The sequence below is a fragment of the Mustelus asterias genome, chromosome 1, assembly GCF_964213995.1.
Source record: "Mustelus asterias chromosome 1, sMusAst1.hap1.1, whole genome shotgun sequence".
In the NCBI taxonomy this organism is placed as follows: domain Eukaryota; kingdom Metazoa; phylum Chordata; class Chondrichthyes; order Carcharhiniformes; family Triakidae; genus Mustelus; species Mustelus asterias.
Window position 1 is genome coordinate 66,854,271 of NC_135801.1, and position 20,289 is coordinate 66,874,559.

At 42.4% G+C, this 20,289-nt stretch overlaps 1 protein-coding gene across 1 annotated transcript in view; it reads right to left on the reverse strand.

The window, feature by feature from the left end:
- cpz (carboxypeptidase Z) overlaps nucleotides 1-20,289 on the reverse strand; it is a 59,862-nt gene that overhangs the window by 21,171 nt on the left and 18,402 nt on the right. Inside the window, exons 2-5 of the mRNA XM_078213458.1 lie at nucleotides 10,122-10,151; nucleotides 7,694-8,068; nucleotides 4,418-4,621; nucleotides 2,899-3,095 (exon numbers count right to left, since the gene is read on the reverse strand). Of these exons, the coding sequence (XP_078069584.1) occupies nucleotides 2,899-3,095; nucleotides 4,418-4,621; nucleotides 7,694-8,068; nucleotides 10,122-10,151 (806 nt within the window). The remainder of the gene's footprint in view (nucleotides 1-2,898; nucleotides 3,096-4,417; nucleotides 4,622-7,693; nucleotides 8,069-10,121; nucleotides 10,152-20,289) is intronic.

The window sequence follows — 20,289 nt, forward strand, 5'->3', positions numbered from 1 at the left end:
TGGGCATGCTGACTATAAGGGTGGATTCAGAATTTGGGACATTTGATGCTGAGGTCAGGATCCTGACAGCTTCTGGAGAATCCAGCCCAACATCTTAAAAGTAGTCATTTTAAAATGTCGACTTTGCCAATGATTCCAACAAATAATGCTGTGCCCCTCTTCCTCCAGCCTATAAATCATGGCCTATAAGTTCACCAGCTTCATTATGTTGGGACACTACAGCTAGAAGTTATGGTATTTTAGGATATGAAATCATTTCCTGAACCTTGACTCTTCCACTCAGTTTTATATATAAATGGGGCACCGCAAGGAGTGTCTATCCCTGATCACAACATGCGTTTTAAACACAAAAGGGTCGAAGTCCGCGTGCAAATGGGTTTTGCCCCCAAATCCTTCCAGTTAGGGAAAGTTAATGATGACGTGGAGATGCCGGCGTTGGACTCGGGTGGGCACAGTAAGAGATCTCACAACACCCTATGACCAGGTTAAAGTCCAACAGATTTATTTAGAATCACGAGCTTTCGTAGCTCACCTGATGAAGGAGCAGCGCTCCAAAAGCTCATGATTCCAAATATTCCTGTTGGACTTTAACCTGGTGTTGTGAGACTTCTTACAGTAAGTGATGGCTCTGCTTCACCATACCCCTGAGAGTTTTTATATTTAATATCATGTAGAAATGATTGTATCTGAATGTATAACACAATTCAGATGTAGATTGCTGTACAAGAATTGCTGTTCAAAACTCTTTCCCAATAGAGATTTTGCATCTCATTATGAAGAGTAATTTGCATGAATTATTGATGCAAATGGCTCATTGTGGTTGCAAAACCTGCTCTTACTTCTGCTGCACAAATGTATCATATTAAATTCGACCTGCAACATTGTAGTAGTAAACAGAACACAGGTCCTGTACTATGTCCAACATAGGAGGATAAGCTAGACAAACAGCAATTAAAAAGAAAGAAAACATAAGGAAAAGGTCGTGAAGCTAATACACACACACACACACACACACACACATACACACAAGACAAGAAATAGAACAAATTGTGGAACATTTCAGCAGAAAACAGAGGAAGGTTAAATGGCACAAAGCATAAATTGGAAAGCTGTGTTTACAGCTGAGGACTTTAAGCCAGGTAAGAGCATGAAAACTGGGTGAAGAGCAGCAGGGCCTGAACAGTCTTTCCAGGTGAATCAGCGCTTCACATGCACCTCCTTCAATCTAGTCTATTACATTCGCTGCTCCCAATGCGATCCATTCTACATCAGAGAGACCAAATGCAGGCTGGGTGACCGCTTTGCGGAACACCCTCAGTTTATCTGCAAGCATGACCCAGACCTTCCTGTCGCTTGCCATTTCAACACACCATCCTGCTCTCCTGTCCACATGTCTGTCCTTGGCCTGTTGCAATGTTCCAGTCAAGCGCAATGCAAACTGGAGGAACAGCATCTCATCTTCCGAATTGTCACTTTACAGCCTTCTGGACTTAACATTGAGTTCAACAACTTCAGACCATGAACTCTCTCCTTCACCCCATTTTCATCATTTTTAAAAATGTATTTATAAGTGTCTATTTATTTATTTATTTTCATTCCTTCCGATTATTCATTTTCCACCATTTTTTATTCTGCTTTCCATATTTTTCCCTTACCATTGTCTCCCCAACAGGGCCATCTGTTACCTGTTTCAGGCTGTCCTTTGTAACGCTGTTTACTTTTGTTCTGCCATCTTGCACATTCTGATCTTTTAATGTGCCACTACCAGCACCCTTCTTAGCCATGATCGCCACCATTTACCTTCCTTTTGTTCTTTTATCCAGGACAGCTTTGTCAATCTCTCCCTTATCTCCACCCATTGCTGGCCCTCTATCCAGCTCCCACAGCTCTACCCCCTCACCACAACAGCATAAATCTCATCCTATTTCCAGCTGTATTCACCTCGGATGAAGAGTCATCCAGGCTCGAAACTTTAGCTCTGTTTTCTCTCTCTATAAAAGCCGTCAGACCTGCTGAGATTTTCTAGCATGTTCTGGTTTTGTTTCAGATTCCAGCATCCACAGTAATTTGCTTTTGTCAAAGTGCAGCAGGGTCCCAGCAGGTAGGAGCTGAGAAAATGGTGCTGAACATTGTGCAATCATCAGCGAACATCTTCGCTTCTGATCTTATGATGGAAGGACAGATGAAGAGATGACGTTGTAGAGGGACGGTACATGCACAAGAGAGAGGAGATTGTTGCGGTCAGAAAATTGTGATTTGTTAAAGTGGGAGAGGGTGTCAAAAGAGCTAAGGATGTCAGTAGATTCAGAATGAGCCTGGGGGTAAGCGGTGGGGAAGGGCATTGGTGGTAGAGTCACAGTAAGAGAATATAAATAATGAAGAGGAAGGAGCAGGATGAAATTATTGGTCTCTCAATAGATTAATAGAGCAATAAACTGTATAGCTTAAGTTAAATTCTGTGGCCTTAAAAAACAAAACAAAACAGCATAAAAATCATCATACTACACTCTAATATACAGTGCAACATGGTTAGCACTGCTGCTTCACAGCACCAGGGACCTGGGTTTGATTCCCAGCTTGGGTCGCTGTCTGTGCGGAGTCTGCACGTTCTTCCTATGTCTGTGTGGGTTTTCTCCGGGTGCTCCGGTTTCGACCCACAGTTTGAAAGACGTGCTGGTTAGATGCATTGACCGTGCTAAAATTCTCCCTCGGTGTACCTGAACAGGCGCCGGAGTGTGGCGACTCGGGGATTTTCACAGTAACTTCATTGCAGTGTGAATGTAAGCCTACTTGCAACACTAGTAAAAAAACTTTAAATAAAGAGCTTATTGTGAGCAATGCCATGGAAGATTTTCTGGTATTTATGCTATTAGGAGCTTAAAAAGAGAAACAAGTTACCTCTTCAGATGCTATTTCGTAGCCATCGGGATTCATAGAAGGAAGTAGATGGATTCTGGTATTATTGATTAAAGCCTGAATCCGTTGGTTTCCATTTAAATATTCGGAACACAGATACTGTGCCAGGTAAATCAGCAACTCTCTCCCCAATGCTTCATTGCCGTGCATGTTTGCAACATATTTAAATTCCGGCTCAACTGAGAAAAAAAGATTCATTATTAAATGATCAAGTAAAAAATGTATGATATTTCTGTTGTCAGTGGAGGGGTTACTTAACCTAACTTACTGACAGGATTGGACCGACCTCCTGTTTTCTGCCTAAAGTCAGTTTAGCAGACACAAAGCATGACTGACTGGAACCTATCAGCTTCCCACCAAGCAGGTTAGATTAAGTTTATCTGAAAGGATTTATACATCCTTTTTTAACACAGCACAAAACACTGCTTGTAAAATTACAAACTCAATGACCCCAATTTTAAGCCCCCGAACAAGGGGAATTGGAAGGGTTAAAATTGTTAAACTCTACCCCACGGATCCAACTCGTCAACTTCCAGAACATCTAAACTTTTCAGTTCCAAACCAGCCCTTCAACAGACCTCCCTCAAGGAGCAAGCAGCGGCTCAATTAGCAATCAAAAGTCACACAACTTAAAGGCAGGAGTCTGGCACTATTAGTTGCCTGGCAGTGAACCCAAGGTAGTGGGAGGAAAGGTGGTGATTGGTTCAGTTAATTATTAAAGTTCTGCTATATTTAAGAACTCCCTCTGGACCAGGTGCAGCAGGATTGCTTCCCCAATGTTCCTCTCCAGTCTTTGTCTCCTGGTACAGTGGTTAGCACTGCTGCCTCACAGCCCCAGGGACCCAGGTTCGATTCCCGGCTTGGGTCACTGTCTGTGTGGAGTTTGCACGTTCTCCCCGTGTCTGCGGGGGTTTCCTCCGGGTGCTCTGGTTTCCTCCAAAGGCGTGCGGGTTAGGTGGATTGGAAATGTTAAAATGTCCCTTAATGTCAGGGGGACTAGCTAGGGAAAATACATGGGGTTATGGGGAGAGGGCCTGGGTGGGATTGTGGTCAGTGCAGACTCACTGGGCCGAATGGCCTCCTTCTGCACTGTAGGATTATATAATTCTATGATGCTGATCTCCTGCAATGTCCTCTTGCCTTCCACTGGCTGCAGGGAATTATCCTGATGGCTAATTGGCTACAGCTTCCTCCCAGTCATTTCTACTCCGATCCACATTCCAGGCCGTCAATCTGACCAGTTGTCAGGTGGAAGTCAGTGAACAGCTATTTAAATGATGACCTCTTGTTAAAATCAGCAGGGCCCCTCGCCTTTGGCATAGCCAGGCTCCTCCCAACTGCTTTACACTCAAGTCCAGTTGAGTCAATGGAAAGTAAAATTTTTCAGGTATGAAATGGACAGTCTACCTCTTCCTGCCACTTCCCCTGTGTGAAGCAACAAAGGCACTGAGATTGAAAGGTGAAAGAAGGAATGGGCAAAATAGATAAAAGAGCCACTTACGCAATTCATGCTCCCCAGGATTACTTGAAAATTCAATCACATGAAGGTCTTTGCCTTCAAAACTACGACCAATGGTGTATAGTGTTGAGATAGATGCGCACACAGATGCAGTCTGTTTCAGCAATCTTGTCATTTCCAAATAACTGTGGTATTTGAATTTTAACAGAGTAAATGGTGTTTCAGCCTCATCTGTCAAACTTGAATCTGTCAAAACAGACGACTGCAAGTTACATTCAAAGCTTGGTATCTTTGTGAATTCAACAGAGAAGATGTCCAGTTTTAAATGGACAAGAACAAAGTATACAACTACACAGGTGTACAATCCTCCGAGTCTGGATTTTCCTCTATGCACGATGTTCGCTCTCCAATTATGAAAATATTGAAAAGTTGTTCTGTCAAAAGGCCATCGACCTGGATCATTAACTCTGTTTCTCTTTCCACAGATGCTGACTAACCTCCTGTTCCCAACATTTTCTTTTTTTTAAATTATGAAACAAAGTAGTTTGGGAATTTACATTTGGTCTGGTTTTTTATCTGCCTTTCAGAAGTTGTACAAGTGTACAATTTCCAGTTCAAAGAACAAGTTGTTAAGTGATTTCATTGCAATAGCCCTGGATCATACTCTCATGTAATTAAATATTGGGCGGTGACAGTAAACTCCAAATTGAAGAGAGTTATGTTGAAAAGGTTGGAAAATTTGGTTGCAGAGCACCTGTATCTTTGGCATTATGGGTGTAACTTTTACAGTGGTTAGCACTGCTACCTCGCAAAGCCAGGGAACTGAGTTCGATTCCCGGCTTGGGTCACTGTCTGTGTGGAGTTTACACATTCTCCCCATGTCTGCGTGGGTTTCTTCCGGGTGCTTCGGTTTCTTCCCACACTCCAAAGACGTGCTGGTTAGGTGAATTGGCCATGCTAAATTCTCCCTCAGTGTACCCGAACAGGCATCGGAGGGTGGCGACTAGGGGATTTTCACAGTAACATCAGTGCAGTGTTAATATAAGCCCACTTGTGACTAATAAATAAAATTTATTTTTTTAACGTTCCTTTATATGTGCCAGCCAAGCCAGGCGACATTTTGTTAAGGTCATTAGTCTAGAAGTGCAGGGTAGAAGTATGCAGAGTAAATAGTTTATGGCATCAGCCAATCTGTAAAGCTGATTTGACTCTAGCATTGCCTCAATGCTCCAGCTAACGTCCCTCACAATCTCACACAGTTGAACATGCGCTCAGCAACAGGAAGGATCCCCGCACCACTGCTATGTAAAGGGATCATCAAACACTTTGAGGTTAGTTGTTGACTGATTTATACTGGCTGTTGCTCAGTTACTAAAGCAGTTTTCTGGTTTTCACTGCTGCTTACATTTGGTGAAGTCGACAAGAAATGGTGCGGCATGTAAACAAGATAGTTTTCCAGAACAGTATGTGGACAAACCAACTAAAGAGGTTATTTTAGATCTGGTCTTGTGCCATGAGAAAGGGCTAATTAATAATCTCAGTGTAAAGGAGCCTCCAGGGAAGACTGACCATAATATGATAGAATTTCACATTAAGTTTGAAAGTGCTGTAATCCAATCCAGTCTTAGATTCACCCATGATTATTGAACTGTCTTTTTTACATGCCCTCGTTATCTCCTGATTTATTCCCCGTCCCACACTTTAGCTACTGTTAAGGAGGCCTATACACTACTCCCACCAGTGTCTTCTTCCCCTTCTTATTTCTTACCTCCTCCCATATGGATTCTAGGGGCCTGATTTTACCATCAAGTTGTGCCCGTTTTCGGGCATGAAAACTTGGTAAATTCAGGCGTGAGGCGAGTAGCGTAATGCGCGCCTGCTTTCGCCCACCTAGATTTGGCACAAAACAGACATGCTCGACAAAAGTCCGATTCGGGCGCTCCAGTTACTGAGCAGGTAACTGCCGAGTGTCGATGACTCTCTGCTTGAGATCATTGTGGGGGGGAAGTGAAGGGGGTGGGGGTGGGGTGGGGGGGCGGGGGATATGCGGCCACTCTGCCTGTGATCAGTGAGTGGGAAGGGGGGTTCTGCTGCCACTCTGCCTTGATCAGTGAGGGCGAAGTGGGGTCTGCGGCCACTCTGCCTGAGATCAGTGAGGGGGAAGGAGGAGGAGGAGCCTGCGATCGGTCTGGGTGGTGCAGGGAGTGGGGGGATAAGTGGGTCAGTAATGTTGTTGGGGTGGGGCAATGTCTGTGGGACCTAGAGGGAGGCATTATGCAGCCTGGGAGCGATGTGGCAGGGGAGCCGCATTCTATCATTTTTTTTCTGCGCATGCGCAGTTACAGGCGCCGATCAGAGCTGCAGGATTTCGGGCCCGTTAAGCCCCACCCACAGGCTTCTGCAGCGTGATTTGGAATCGCTGATATTTTTTCAGGCAGAGTGCGTGTGGGGGCGCCTGCGAACGGGTCTAAAAATCAGATCTGAAACACTCCCAGATTCAAGTCCACCCAGCACTTAGAATCAAAATGGTAAAATAGGGCCCTATATCTTCCGATTCAAGATCATTCCTTGTTATCACACTTATTCCATCTCGTAGTAACAAAGCAACCCCACCACACTCTCCTTTCTGCCTGTCCTTTCAAAAAGTCACATATCCCGGAATATTTTGTCCTCTGCTTTGATCTCCTTGTAACCACGTCTCTGTAATGAACCTAAGATTACTCCCATTAACCTCAAATTGTGCCTTTAACTCATCCTGAGACAGGACAGCAGGTTCATACTCCTTACAGTCATAGCAATTTCCCCAGGATGACGCCTCAGCAATCCAAGGAATGTGGCTATTTCTGTCCCTCCCCAAAACCTCTTGGTTTGGAGACTGGTCCCACACTGCCGCACCCCCCACAGTGCCAGAAGAGATCAGCTAAATCAGGAAGAGGGGGATTAAATACGGATTTTTTCAGTTCTTTATGGAGGTCATTTTAACCTGATCCAACCTTCACTAAAAAGTAAAAGCCAGCAGTGTGTAAACTGGACAGCCAATCCGGCCCCATCAGTTGCAGCAGCTAGGTTAGATTACAATTCTCCTGAGGCACTGCACAACACTACAGGACAGTTACCATCAACTCACTGGGTGGTGTGAGCTTTATCTCTTTTTTTAACATCTGAATCAACTTTGTGAAGTATTGCTTGGGGACAGAATCTCATTCAGTATGATAGGAAGAGCATATACTTTTTCAGTTAATTATAGATTATTACTGAAAATATACAAGCTAGGTTTCATAGCATCATGTCCAGTCTCAGACAAAGATAGTGACCTACCTCTGTATTTTCCTACAGGGTCATAACAACCCTCCTCTTCGCTGACAAAAAAGCGATCACAGTCCATGAAATATGGCCATGCCATTTGAATCAGTTCAAATGAATGCTGGCAGTCTCTCTTAAGTGCCTCACAAGCATATCGACAAGGCTTCAGAATCTTATTGTTTTCACAGCGTGGAGCAATGATGGAGCAGCCCAGCAACTTGAGATCAGTATTGCACTCTCCATTCAGCAAGTTGTCCAAGACACTGATCAGAACATACTCTGCACTGATCTCAGCTTCTGCTCTTGATACTTGACCAATCAAGTTAGGAAACATAGTCTGTGAGTAAGACCCACTAGAACAGTAACTTAGATAGTTAATCGAACACTTTGCTGTAGAAACATAAAATGGAACAAGTTAGTTAAATTAGCTGTTCACTGCCATGCTCTGAGGTAAATTATGGTAACGGATTGAACAAGTCCTACTTTTAAAATTAGGGATGAGTGCAGATCACAAAAAACCAAAACCAAAACAAGTTTTACTTTGGTTTTATCAGAAGGTGTCTGATCTAAGATTTGAATAGTTCAACTTGAGATGGCCTGAATTTTGTATAAGTAATGATGATAATAATACCATCCGCATATGCTGTCATTAACTTGTGAAACTGACAGCTACTAATGGATTCACACATGTGTAGTGAATGATGGAAATCCAGAGGTTGCAATCAGTATTTCACCCTTCCTCCAGTGTGTGCTGTTTGAGTCGCTGCTGGTGGCAAACCTTTAGAAATCACTGAACTGGCAAGTGTTATGCTTTAATATTGTAGTAAACCCACCTTTCTGAAAAGGTTACAATTTGTTAATGAGGTGAAATTATTTTTTAATGGCCAATTAAATCACAATTAGTGTTGAAAAATTATTTGCCCCTGGACAACTAATTTTATTATTGTGCAATGTCAATTTTAAAATTATCGTGAAAATGTTATTTTTAATCTATATTTGTAAATGTTTTGGTATTTCAGCTTTTAATGTGTATATTCTAGTCTTTGTTATGTGTTCTGTAAAATGTATGAAAAGTGAAAGATAATCATGACATTTTACCAGCTGGTTTGATAAAAATCAAACTCATTTCTCAGTTTATGAATTAAACCAACAGAGAACACGTGTGAGTTAGAAGTATCAGTTAATACTGAACAGGCTGGGGCTTATTTGTCTAGAAAAGAGAAGCCTAAGGAGTGACCTGATAGAGGTTTTTAAGATAATGGATGGTTTGACAGAGTAGAAATGGAGAAAATGTTCCCACAAGACAAATCCAATAGGGAATTCCAGAGAAGCAACTTTACCCAAAGAGCAGTAAAAATGTAGAATATCTACCACAGAGTAGATGAGATGAATTGGATACATTTAAGAGTATGCTACAAAAGTGCATGAGAGAGAAAGGAATAGATGGGTATATTTAAATGATTTGATAAAGAGGAGTGGGAGGAAGTTCGTGTAAAACAAAAATATTAGAGTGGACCAGTTAGGGGGAATTGGGCTGTAGACTTTGCGGGGAGAAATTTGTTCGTGGAACCACTGGCACTATGGAGACTTAGCTCAATTTCCCAGGGGCAAGCAATATGGCTCGTGTGATGATCTCACTGCGGAATTGAGATAAGTCCTGAGGAATTGAGGTGAGTCTGAACAGGACTGTTAGAACGCAAATGAATTTCTCTCTCTCAATGTAAGTCAATATTACACACTGCTGCTGGTGTAATGAAAGGGAATGAAAAACATTAGTATAGAAATAAAATAATTGATCAACATTACTGATGTAAATACATGAACAATTGCATTTTTACACATCCCGCTGCATGCAAAGGTAATCATATTGCTTAAAGAGATGTCAAACAAGTTACTTCAATTGCCAGTATTATCAGTTCTTAGGTCACCGTTCATTTGTTATACAACCTGTCAACACTTTACACATACTGATTATACTTAACTGCTTGCATTTATCTATTACCACTCCTGATTACTTGGAAAGACTTGTTATTCAGCTGGCCTATACTGCACTACAATGTCTGTACTTATCCTTTGACACTCTTGATTACCTGTTAGTGTCGGCACAATAAGAATTCTCACAACACCAGGTTAAAGTCCAACAGGTTTATTTGGAATCACGAGCTTTCGCAGCGTTGCTCCTTCATCAGGTAAGTGAGTGTCGGGCTATCATCAGTCCGCCTATACATTCTGTGTCTGCGCACCTCGCCACACTTCAACCTATGGAGGAGCAACGCTCTGAAAGCTTGTGATTTCAAATAAACCTGTTGGACTATAATCTGGTGTCATGTGACCTCTCATCTTATACATAAACTGACATTTCTGCTTAGTTTTTTAGTGAATTTGGCAATTCCAAAATTGCTGATAGAGGTATGAGGAATATTTTTTTTTAAATGACCCTTACCTTGCTCTGCAGTTTCAACCTTACATCGTCCTGAAAGAGAAAAAAGATCTTGTGTTCAGTGAAACAGAACAGTACCAGTGCCAGACATGGGCAAGAGTCATTTGAGATCAATGGGAATGAAAATTGAGAGAGGTGTACAGCAGACAGCTGAATCAATGTGACCAGTTTTACACTATCACTTGAAGTCAAAGTTACCCCAGGGATTTGAAACATATTTTAAATATGTTTTAATATTATTACTTGAGGGGAGGCAGTGGCGCAGTGGTATTGACTAATAGTCCAGAGAGCCAGAGCAAAGTCTAGAGACCTGGATTCAAATCCCGCTACGGCAGATGGTGAAATTTAAATTCAATAAAAATCTGGAATTAAAAGTCTAATGATGACCATAAAACTATTGTAGGTTGTCAGAAAAAACCCACCTGGTCCTATAGGGAAGGAAATCTGCTGTCCTTACCTGGCCTGGCCTACATGTGACTCCAGATCCACAGCAATGTGGTTGATTCTCAAATGCCCTCAAATGGAGGGCAGTTAGGGAAAGGCAATAAATGCTGGCCAGCCAGCGACGCCCACATCCCGTAAATAAATTAAAAAATATAAGACTTCACACGAGGATCTGCTTTAGAATGGCAAACGCTGGCAGATTAAATGGTCCCAAGAGATTGAGGGTTAAGGGTTTTAGGGGACAAGCAGGAAAGTGTAGCTAAGTGTACAATCAGGGCAAGCATAATCTTATTGAATGGTGGAGCAGGCTTGAGTGGTCAAATGGCCGGCTCCTGCTGCTGCAATTATTTATGGACTCTGCATTATTCTCATCATAGAACCATAGAATCCCTACAGTACAGAAGGAGGCCGTTCGGCCCATCGAGTCTATACTGACAACAATCCCACTCAACCCTCATTTACCCCGTTAATCCCCCTGACACTCAGGGGCAAGTTAGCATGGCCAATCAACCTAACCCTCACATCTTTGCACTGTGGGAGGAAACCAGAGCACCCAGCAGTTGCGGGGAACATGCAGACTCTGCACAGGCAGTGACCTGAAGCTGGAGTTTAACCCAGGTCCCTGGCACTTTGAGGCAGTAGTGCTAAGCACTGCGTCACCGTGCTACCCTATTCAGATTCAATCCGGATTATGCAGAGCTCTGCACATACATGCTTCATAAATGCATGGTATCCTGCTGAGCAATGTCTAAATGTCAGTGACACTCTGGCTAAGGGTCAAATGTCCTGCCAATTTGTTACTAACAGAGGGAATTTAAATTTGTTCCCCAAATTAAGCAAGTTGTTCCTTTCATGTTATGCTGTGTTATCTCATTCCAGTGAATATGTGGAGAGAAATTCTGAAATTAGTTCCTGATGTAGTTCCTGATAACTGAACAGTGATCCAGCAACCCTTGAAGTCATGTCACAGATCATGGGTATTGGCCTTGGTTGTGCTTTACCTTATGATCAAATAATTTGTTGATACTTGGGGCTCAGCAAACCGCTGGAAAGATGCAAGAAAGTGTGATAGTGGGTGGATAACCCAGCAAACTCCAGTCATGTGGAGGCCTGTCAGGGTAGCTGCCTCACAGCGTCAGGGACCCGGGTTCGATTTCCAGCTTTGGTCTCTGTCTGTTTGCATGTTCCCTCCGTGTCTGCGTGGGTTTCCTCTAGGCCCTCCGGTTTCCTCCCACAGTCCAAAGGACGTGCTGGTTAAGTGCATTGGCCATGCTAAATTCTCCCTCAGTGTACCCGAACAGGCGCCGGAGTGTGGCGACTAGGGGATTTTCACAGTAACTTCATTGCAGTGTTAATGTAAGCCTACTGTGACTAATAAACTTTTAATTTTTAATGGGAAGGCCTCATTTAAATACACATGTGCAGCCCACTGCCCAACAAGTTGACAGCTGATCAGTGGAGGAAGTAGGAATTTAGCAGCAGGAGGCCACAACTGGCGATCAGTGGGAATGGTCTCCAGTGGCAGAATCAGAGGAGAAAGGCTCCGAGTATGATTGTGGTCACAGTGAGGTAGGTCTGGGCACATCTGGCTGAAGGCTGGGGCTGAGGGGGGGGAAACAGTTTTCCTTCCCACCAGGAGCTTAAAGACAGGCAACATTGTAAAGTTCAGCTGAGCCTCCTGTTACCAGTCAATTCCTCCGGCCACCATGTTTTAAGAAAGCAAGATGTGGTTAAAAATGTCACAGCTCTGACAAAATAAAAAAGCAGTGACTTCCGTCTCCACTTCTTGTAGAGAAAGTCTCCAGAATGGGAATTGCTGCCGATGCAGTGAGTTGAAGTCGGGTTGTACAATCCCAGGACTTGAACCACAACATCCACTCTCCAATCTGCTTGGAGAATGCGAGTGGGTGGCTAATCTTTAAATCCAAGGCTCCGCTACGATGGGCAAAGCATTAGAGGACCTTCTGAGTCCAAGGCAGCCATAGCAAGGAATCACCTCCATGATGGAGAGAAAAAAGGCAAAAAGAAGAAACTTAAAGCTAACCTAATTAGGTTTTATGGTTCCGAGTCAGTCCCTCATGAAATTTCACTTAACCAATAAAAGAATATTATCACATTCTTACCTATCTCTGATGGCTGTAATTTTTCTATGCCTCTCTTCCTTTATCTCCCTATTTTTATTCCTTGTTCTTGAGTGCTGTTTTGCATCTCTGTCCTCATCTGCTAACCTGTTTTTGGTGATGGATGGAGGGGAAATGTGGTGCCTGTGGTTCCCTCCTATCCCCTCCCCATCATTCAGACCGCTCCCATCTACTGGTTCCCATCAATTCACATCCTAACCATCCACTCTCCTCAGTCCTATCACTAGGAACTCTGTACTACCTACCCAATCCTTACATTCTCTTCTTCCCCTTTCTTCACTGTCACTCACCCCATCCACCAACACACTGAAGATGATTAATTAGTTTCAAATTTGAGCTATTAAATGAAGAAAGATGCCTCTGGATTGATAAGTATATTTTTTAACTAAATCGATGTAGAATCGGGATATTCACAAAATCATTCAAAATGAGCTGCATCTCATTACAACTTCTGATATTTGTCTTTGAAATAACTCCTCAGAAGCTGGTGTCACCAAGTTCACTTTATTTTCAAACTAGTCTCAAATCCTAAGAGTTTCAGTGGCAAAGTCAGAATCCGGAGTGTCAGTGGCAGTGACACTCATTATCTACAAGGTAAGCCTCCCTGATTGGGCAGGAAATCATTACCTCAACCAGGGAGCTCATACTCCAAGAGGCCAACATCACGGGCCTTGTTGAGGTCATTACAACCTTGTTGTTTTTCAAATTTGAAGAATTACTGGGCAGAGAGTCATCCAAGTTCAAAAACAGAATCCCATCAGTGTAGCTGACTAATGATACTGATGCATTCAGAGCGATTAGGGGCACTGTAAATGCCCAGACCTCACAATCCAGTTCGCAGGGTCGCAGAGCTGGCCAAAACTATCAAGTCCCTTTTCAAGATTTTGAGATATCAGACCTTCAAGTAAAAACTTTAATACAAAACATTGGAAAATACCAAAAGGAAACATAGTGGAGAAATGTGATCACTTTATAGTGTTATTTTAAAGTTGAATTTATAATATTCTGAGAAAACAATGTCAACTGAGGTAAATGTCTGGGGAAGGATTTTGAACGATAGGTAGTTAATGGCCCAATTATACAATCTCAGTTTAAGAGTCTGGATTTTGCGCTTGTAATGAAATTGTCAGCATTCGCTGTAGTCACAACTGTGAAACTGACGACAATTTTTGGCACCCTCAAATGGGAGGGCGGGATTTCCTTCTGGTGGCGAATTGCCATTGGCGGCAGCATGGTTTTCTGGTCCTGCTTATGTCGACAGGGTTTTGCATGACCTGCACCTTCCACCACTGGGGAACGTGCCATGGGGAGGGTTAGGGTCACAATCGGCACGACCGGAAAATCCCTCCAGCAGGAAGGGCCGGAAAGTTCTGACCTGTTAAATGAGGAAATCCCAGAAAATGCTGTCGGTGAATCCGTGTTTGTCCGCAGGAAAGCTACTGAAGCCCCTAGAGGCAGAAATACTCGAAATGGTGTGAATTAATGTGGACTTTCACACTATTAATCTCACCGCAAAAACCCTTGACAAAGGCTTTCTTTGCCTTGTTGAGTAACGTTTAAAATGTTTTAACAGTATACTAAGTTCATAATTAATGTGGAACAACCTTTGTGATCTTGAAAAGCTATTATTATATTTGTGGAATGTTAAATGCTTCCATTACAGTTTTTAAAGACTCCTGTAGACGTTCAAATTTATTTTTAAAAAACTTAAAAAAAATGTTTGTTTATGATATTTCACCTTCTAATTTAATTCCCATGGTTATGTCCTGATCTTTATTTCACTATTTGAAAGATTATTTCAATGTAAAGGATGATCAGTGTGTTTCCCTCCTGGCTTGATGTCTATGAGAATTCACTGATGGCTTAGTTCCCTTAATGACAACAATATTGCAGATACTAGAGGCTCCCTTGAGAATCGCAAAAACTCAGTTTGCAGGTGCAGCAGGTGATCAAGAAGGCAAATGGAATGTTGGCCTTTATCGCGAAGGGGATGGCGTATAAAAGCTGTACAAGGTACTGGTGAGGCCGCAACTGGAGTACTGTGTGCAAATTTGGTCCCCTTATTTGCGGAAGGATGTATTGGCCTTGGAGGGAGTACAGAGAAGGTTCACCAGGTTGATACCGGAGATGAGAGAGTTAGCTTATGAGGGGAGATTGAGTAGATTGGGCCTGTACTCGTTGGAGTTTAGAAGGCTGAGGGGAGATCTTATAGAGACATATAAGATAATGAAGGGGCTCGACAGGGTAGAGGCAGAGAAATTCTTTCCACTTAGAAAGGAAACAAGAACTAAAGGACACAGCCTCAAAATAAAAGGGAGTCAGTTTAGGACAGAGTTGAGGAGGAACTTCTTCTCTCAGAGGGTAGTGAATCTCTGGAATTCTCTGCCCATTGAAGCAGTGGAGGCTACCTCGTTAAATATGTTTAAGTCACAGCTAGATAGATTTCTGATCAATAAGGGAATTAAGGGTTATGGGGAGCGGGCGGGTAAGTGGAACTAAACCACTATCAGATCAGCCATGATCTTATTGAATGGCGGGGCAGGCTCAAGGGGCTAGATGGCCTACTCCTGCTCCTATTTCTTATGTTCTTATGTAATATGTCAGCATTTAAAATATCAGAAAATATGAAAGTCACACTACAGAGACTCCGAGATCTTGGGTAGGTATTTTCAAGGTCAGCAGCAAGTACTATTGCTTCACCTCTGACAGCAAAATGTGAGCCAAAATACTCTCACTCTGTAATGTTGAAAAAGCCAATCAGAACACCACGCACAGGTAACAAACATTACACAGCATCTACAACATAGAAACAGACACAGAAACATTCAGGCAGGCCATTCTGCCCAACAGGTCCATGCCAGCATTTATGCGCCACTTGAGCCTCCTCCCATCTTTCCTCACTTTAATCTATTATTGTAACCCTCTATCCTCTATTCACTTCTCCCTCACATGCTTGTTCAGCTTCCCCTTAAATGAATCTCTAATATTTGGTTCAGCCACTCCCTGTGGCAATGTCAAAGTCATAGCCATAGAGTCACCTGCCCTTCCTTATTTCCCAAGAAGAGGTCAAGTTTTGCCCCCTCTCTAGTCTGGCCATCCACATACTGAATGAGAAATTCCTCCTGAATACACTCACCACATTTCTCTCTATCCAAGCCTCTAATGCTATGGCTGTCCCAGTCAATGTTGGGAAAGTTAAAATCCCCTACTATTACCACCCTGTTTTTCTGGGAGCTATCTGTAATCTCCTTACATATTCGCTCCTCAATTTCCCACCGACTATTTGGGGGCCTATAGTACAACCCTATCAAAGTGATTTCCCCCTTCTTATTTCTCAGTTCTACCCATATAGACTCAATGGCCAAACCCTCGGATATATCCCCTTTCAGTACGGCCGTGATGTTTTCCCTAATCAAAAGTGCAACTCCCCCTCCTCTCTTACCTCCTGTTCTATCTTTCCTATAGCATCTGTACCCTGGAACATTGAGCCAGGCCTATCCTTCCCTTAGCCATGCTTCAGTAATTGCTATCAGTCCCATGTATCCATCCATGCCCTGAGTTCATCTGCCTTACCTGTCAGGCCTCTTGCATTGAAATAAATGCAGCTTATTCTGGACTTGCCTTGTTCTCTGTCTTGCTTTTGCCTGATCTGTCCAGTGTTAGGATTACTGACACTGCCTTTACTACTTAATGTGCTCTCTTTAACTTCTGTGCTGTCCCCAAACTTCTCTTCTGTCTCCCTACTGCTTTGGGTCCCACCCCCCTGCCAAACTAGTTTAAACCCTCCCCAGTGGCTCTAGCAAATCGAGCAAAATGTGTTCAACATTTTTACCACTCTCTGGGTATAGACATTTCTTCTGAATTCTCTATTGTGTTAAGGGCTGTAATTTTCCACATAGGGAAATACACCTTTTTGCAAGCACCAAAGGTAGTCACACAGGGCTGCTCTTGGCGAGTGCTGGTGGGTCTACTGAATGTATCAGGTTCATATTTCAGACTTCCATTTTTTATCTGTTCTTCCCCTACTTTCTTTCTTATTAATTACACCACCTTTCGTTTTTTCTTTGCCTTTTTTTGACACTTCACCCAGCTATTTTCATCTCATTTTGTTCTGTTAATGCATTTTTTTGCCTTCTTGAGATGATTTTCCTGCAATGTCCATGAATTTCCACTAATTTCTAACATTTTCAAAAACCTGTCTGCAGAGTTCCTTTATCCTTCTGTTCCCGGTTGCCATGGTGTGTGCTCAAAGCGTAAGCCTTTTTATAGATGTTAATGGACCTGTTGTGTATCCCTAACACATTCGGAAATGGTTATAACCCTGTGCTCCATGTTAGCAACTTTAGTAGCAGTAGCTGCATATTGATTTGCCGTGTAAATTGCCAGAGTTCAGTCTAAGTTTCAGTTAACAACTGACCTACAAGACATCATGGGATTGTAACCTTCTGATTTAGTGATTGTTCGGCTATGGTGATCACTTGGGGGCTGTTCAAGTTAATCATTATAACCAAACTGCACTACTCAGAGCGACAGAAATAAAGTGCTCATGAGCAAACAAACATGGAAATGTGATGATCTTGAAGACCCATGAGTCTCTTTTACAGACCCTCAAGGGTGCAGAGATTCCATTACAAAAATTTAGGGAACAATCTGAAATGCAGGTTATCGGGAAAAAACACAAAGATTACCTCAGAGACTCAGAGTCTGTCTACATCAATATGAATGAACTGGAGATGGTCAAGAGCTTCAAGTTTCTTGATGTCCAGATCACATACAACCTGTCCTGGTCCCTCCACACCGACGCTATAGTTAAGAAAGCCCACCAAAGCCTCTATTTTCTCAGGATGCTAAGGAAATTCGGCATGTTTGCTATGACTGTCACCAATTTTTACAGATGCACCATAGAAAGATACCAGATGTGTCACAGCTTGGTATAGCTCTTACTCTGACCAAGACTGCAAGAAACTATAAAGGGTCATGAATGAAGGATTGTGTATGTAACCCAGTCCATCACACAACCCAGCCTCCCATCCATCAACACCATTTACACTTCCCATTGCCTCAGAAAAGCAGCCAGCATAAAGGACCTCACACACCCTGGACATACTCTCTTCCACCTTCTTCCATTGGGAAAAAGACACAAAAGTGTGAGGTCACATACCAACCGACTCAAGAGCAGTTTCTTCCCTGCTGCCATCAGAGTTTTGATTGGACCTACCTTATATTAAGTTGATCTTTCTCTGCACCCTAGCTATGACTGTTACTCTACATTCTGCATTCTCTCCTTTCCTTCTCTATGAATGGTATGCTTTGTCTGTATAGCGCACAAGAAACAATGCTTTTCATTGTATACCAATACGTGGGACAATAATAAATCAAATCAAAATCAAATCAAAAGAAGATCTTGCTTCTGAAGAAGACCAAATGGATGCAGGTAAGAACATAGGACCACATAGCCCCTTGAGCCTCCTTTACCATTCAATGCAATCATGGCTGATCATCTGATTCAACTCCACTTCCCCGTCCACTCCCCAGATCCTGTGTTCTGTAAACAAGGCTATGCTGGTGACTCTTCTATGACAGTATTTTGGAAAGGCATGTACATGTTTGACATTAATTATTATCAGCAATGGATACAATGTAACATTTAGAAAGAACCTTTCTATGTAAAATTGGAACGAGGCCAAAGAAAGCAACTTGATTTCATTTTCACATATCCTAAGCTTTGTTTGCACTAATTTTCAGTGATTCTTCTCGGATTCCCTCTGTGTAACAATTTCTGCTCATGTCATTTCTGTTTTATTCAGTGGATGATCATAACTGTGATTCCCTTTTACCAATTCTTTGCCTGGGTTTATGAAGTACACAGGTAATGCAAGGAATTAGTTTTCTTACGTGTCATAACATATGTGCTCTTCCTTTCATCCAAATAATATGTTTCAAAAATACTCCACCCTTGTCACAAATTTCCTCATAGTCAAGGCTGATTAACCCAAAATACTTACCATCTTAGGCCTTCCTTTGTTTCATCTTGGACTGTTTTAATAACATTGGTGATGCAGTGACAGTAGACAGATTCGGAAAGTGTCATTTAGTATCAGCCAGGTTTCTGTTCCAGAAGTACTTAAGCTAGGAAAAACATTAACTGAGCTCATGGTATAGACGTACACCGACTGATTTACTGTCAGCTCGAAGAGATGTGGCTGGTTGTAAAAACAGCTTGCTAAACCACAAGAAGGTTTGAAGAAACAGATTATCGATTTGTTGTTCCAAGTCTGAGATGGAGTTTTTAATCAAATGTGACGTTGCTTAGTAAATCAGTTGATTAAGAAATCATGCCAGATAAAATAATGCAGCTAAGTAATTCCTTGAAAGAGGCAAACCTACTCCGTGTGAATCACTTCAATCCTCGATACGAACAATCACTGATAAATTAATTTTTCGGAAAAATGAACTCATTGTTCAGAATTAATCCATGTTCACATTTCATTCTCCTCATTTGGGATTTAAAATGTACTACTATTAAACACAATAAATTATCTATTGCATGAAGCACTGAAACCGACCCTCTCTCTTAATTCAAAGCTATTAATTCAAATGATCTGATCATTCAGTTTTTCATTTTAATTGGTTACATTGAAATTATTTGATAATTCAGAATTTTTAGTGCAAAATGGGACTTTGAATCATCAGTAGTAGGTTGTTGTAACAATGGACTAATTCACTTGTCTATCACCATATGCTTTATGTCAGGGTTGCTGTTCTGCATTTGTGAGTAACAGAAAACAAATCATGTGAAAAACTCAATCTACTACGACCAATTCATGTGCTGAATTCCCTTATATACCAGCCCAGGGTGTTGACTGAGTGATAAAGTCATGTGTTCAGCTGCAGTTTAATGAACTGACATTAAGGAACTAACCCCTTTGCAATAGGGGAGCCGGACTAGAGCCAGCCTACTGCAGCAATGGACTTTGCCATGGCTCTTTACCTCCCACCTCCCAGTTTCATAGCCAATCACAGAATGCAGACTTGATGCCCCGCCGTGTCAATGGGAGGATTTCTATTTAAAAGGAGTCCAGGCAGAACCTGGGAGCCATAGCCAACGATAGGCACCCGACCACTGCAGAGACTGAGGCCCTTGAGATCATCTGAGTTAATGGACGCAGACAATAGGGAGATGGGACACACCCATACTTGGTGACAGGATTAGATATCATACTGCACCTTGGTACTTAACAGTCACGTTCTCCCAATGTCTGCATAGGTTTCCTCCGGGTGCTCAAGTTTCCTCCGAAAGACATGCTGGTTAGGTGCATTGGCCATGCGAAATTTTCCCTCGGTGTACCCGAACAGGCGCTGGAGTATGGTAACTAGGGGATTTTCACAGTAACTTCATTGCAGTGTTAATGTAAGCATACTTAATAAATAAACTTTAAAAAAAACACTCAGAGGAGCTTCATCACTGAATTAATGTCCATCCTTTCACCAGTGCACACAACACCTTGGTAGGGTGCCCAATAGAGATAGTTTAGTTGTGATATGGGGAGGTGTGCATTACATGTGAGCAGAGGCTATGCTATGAC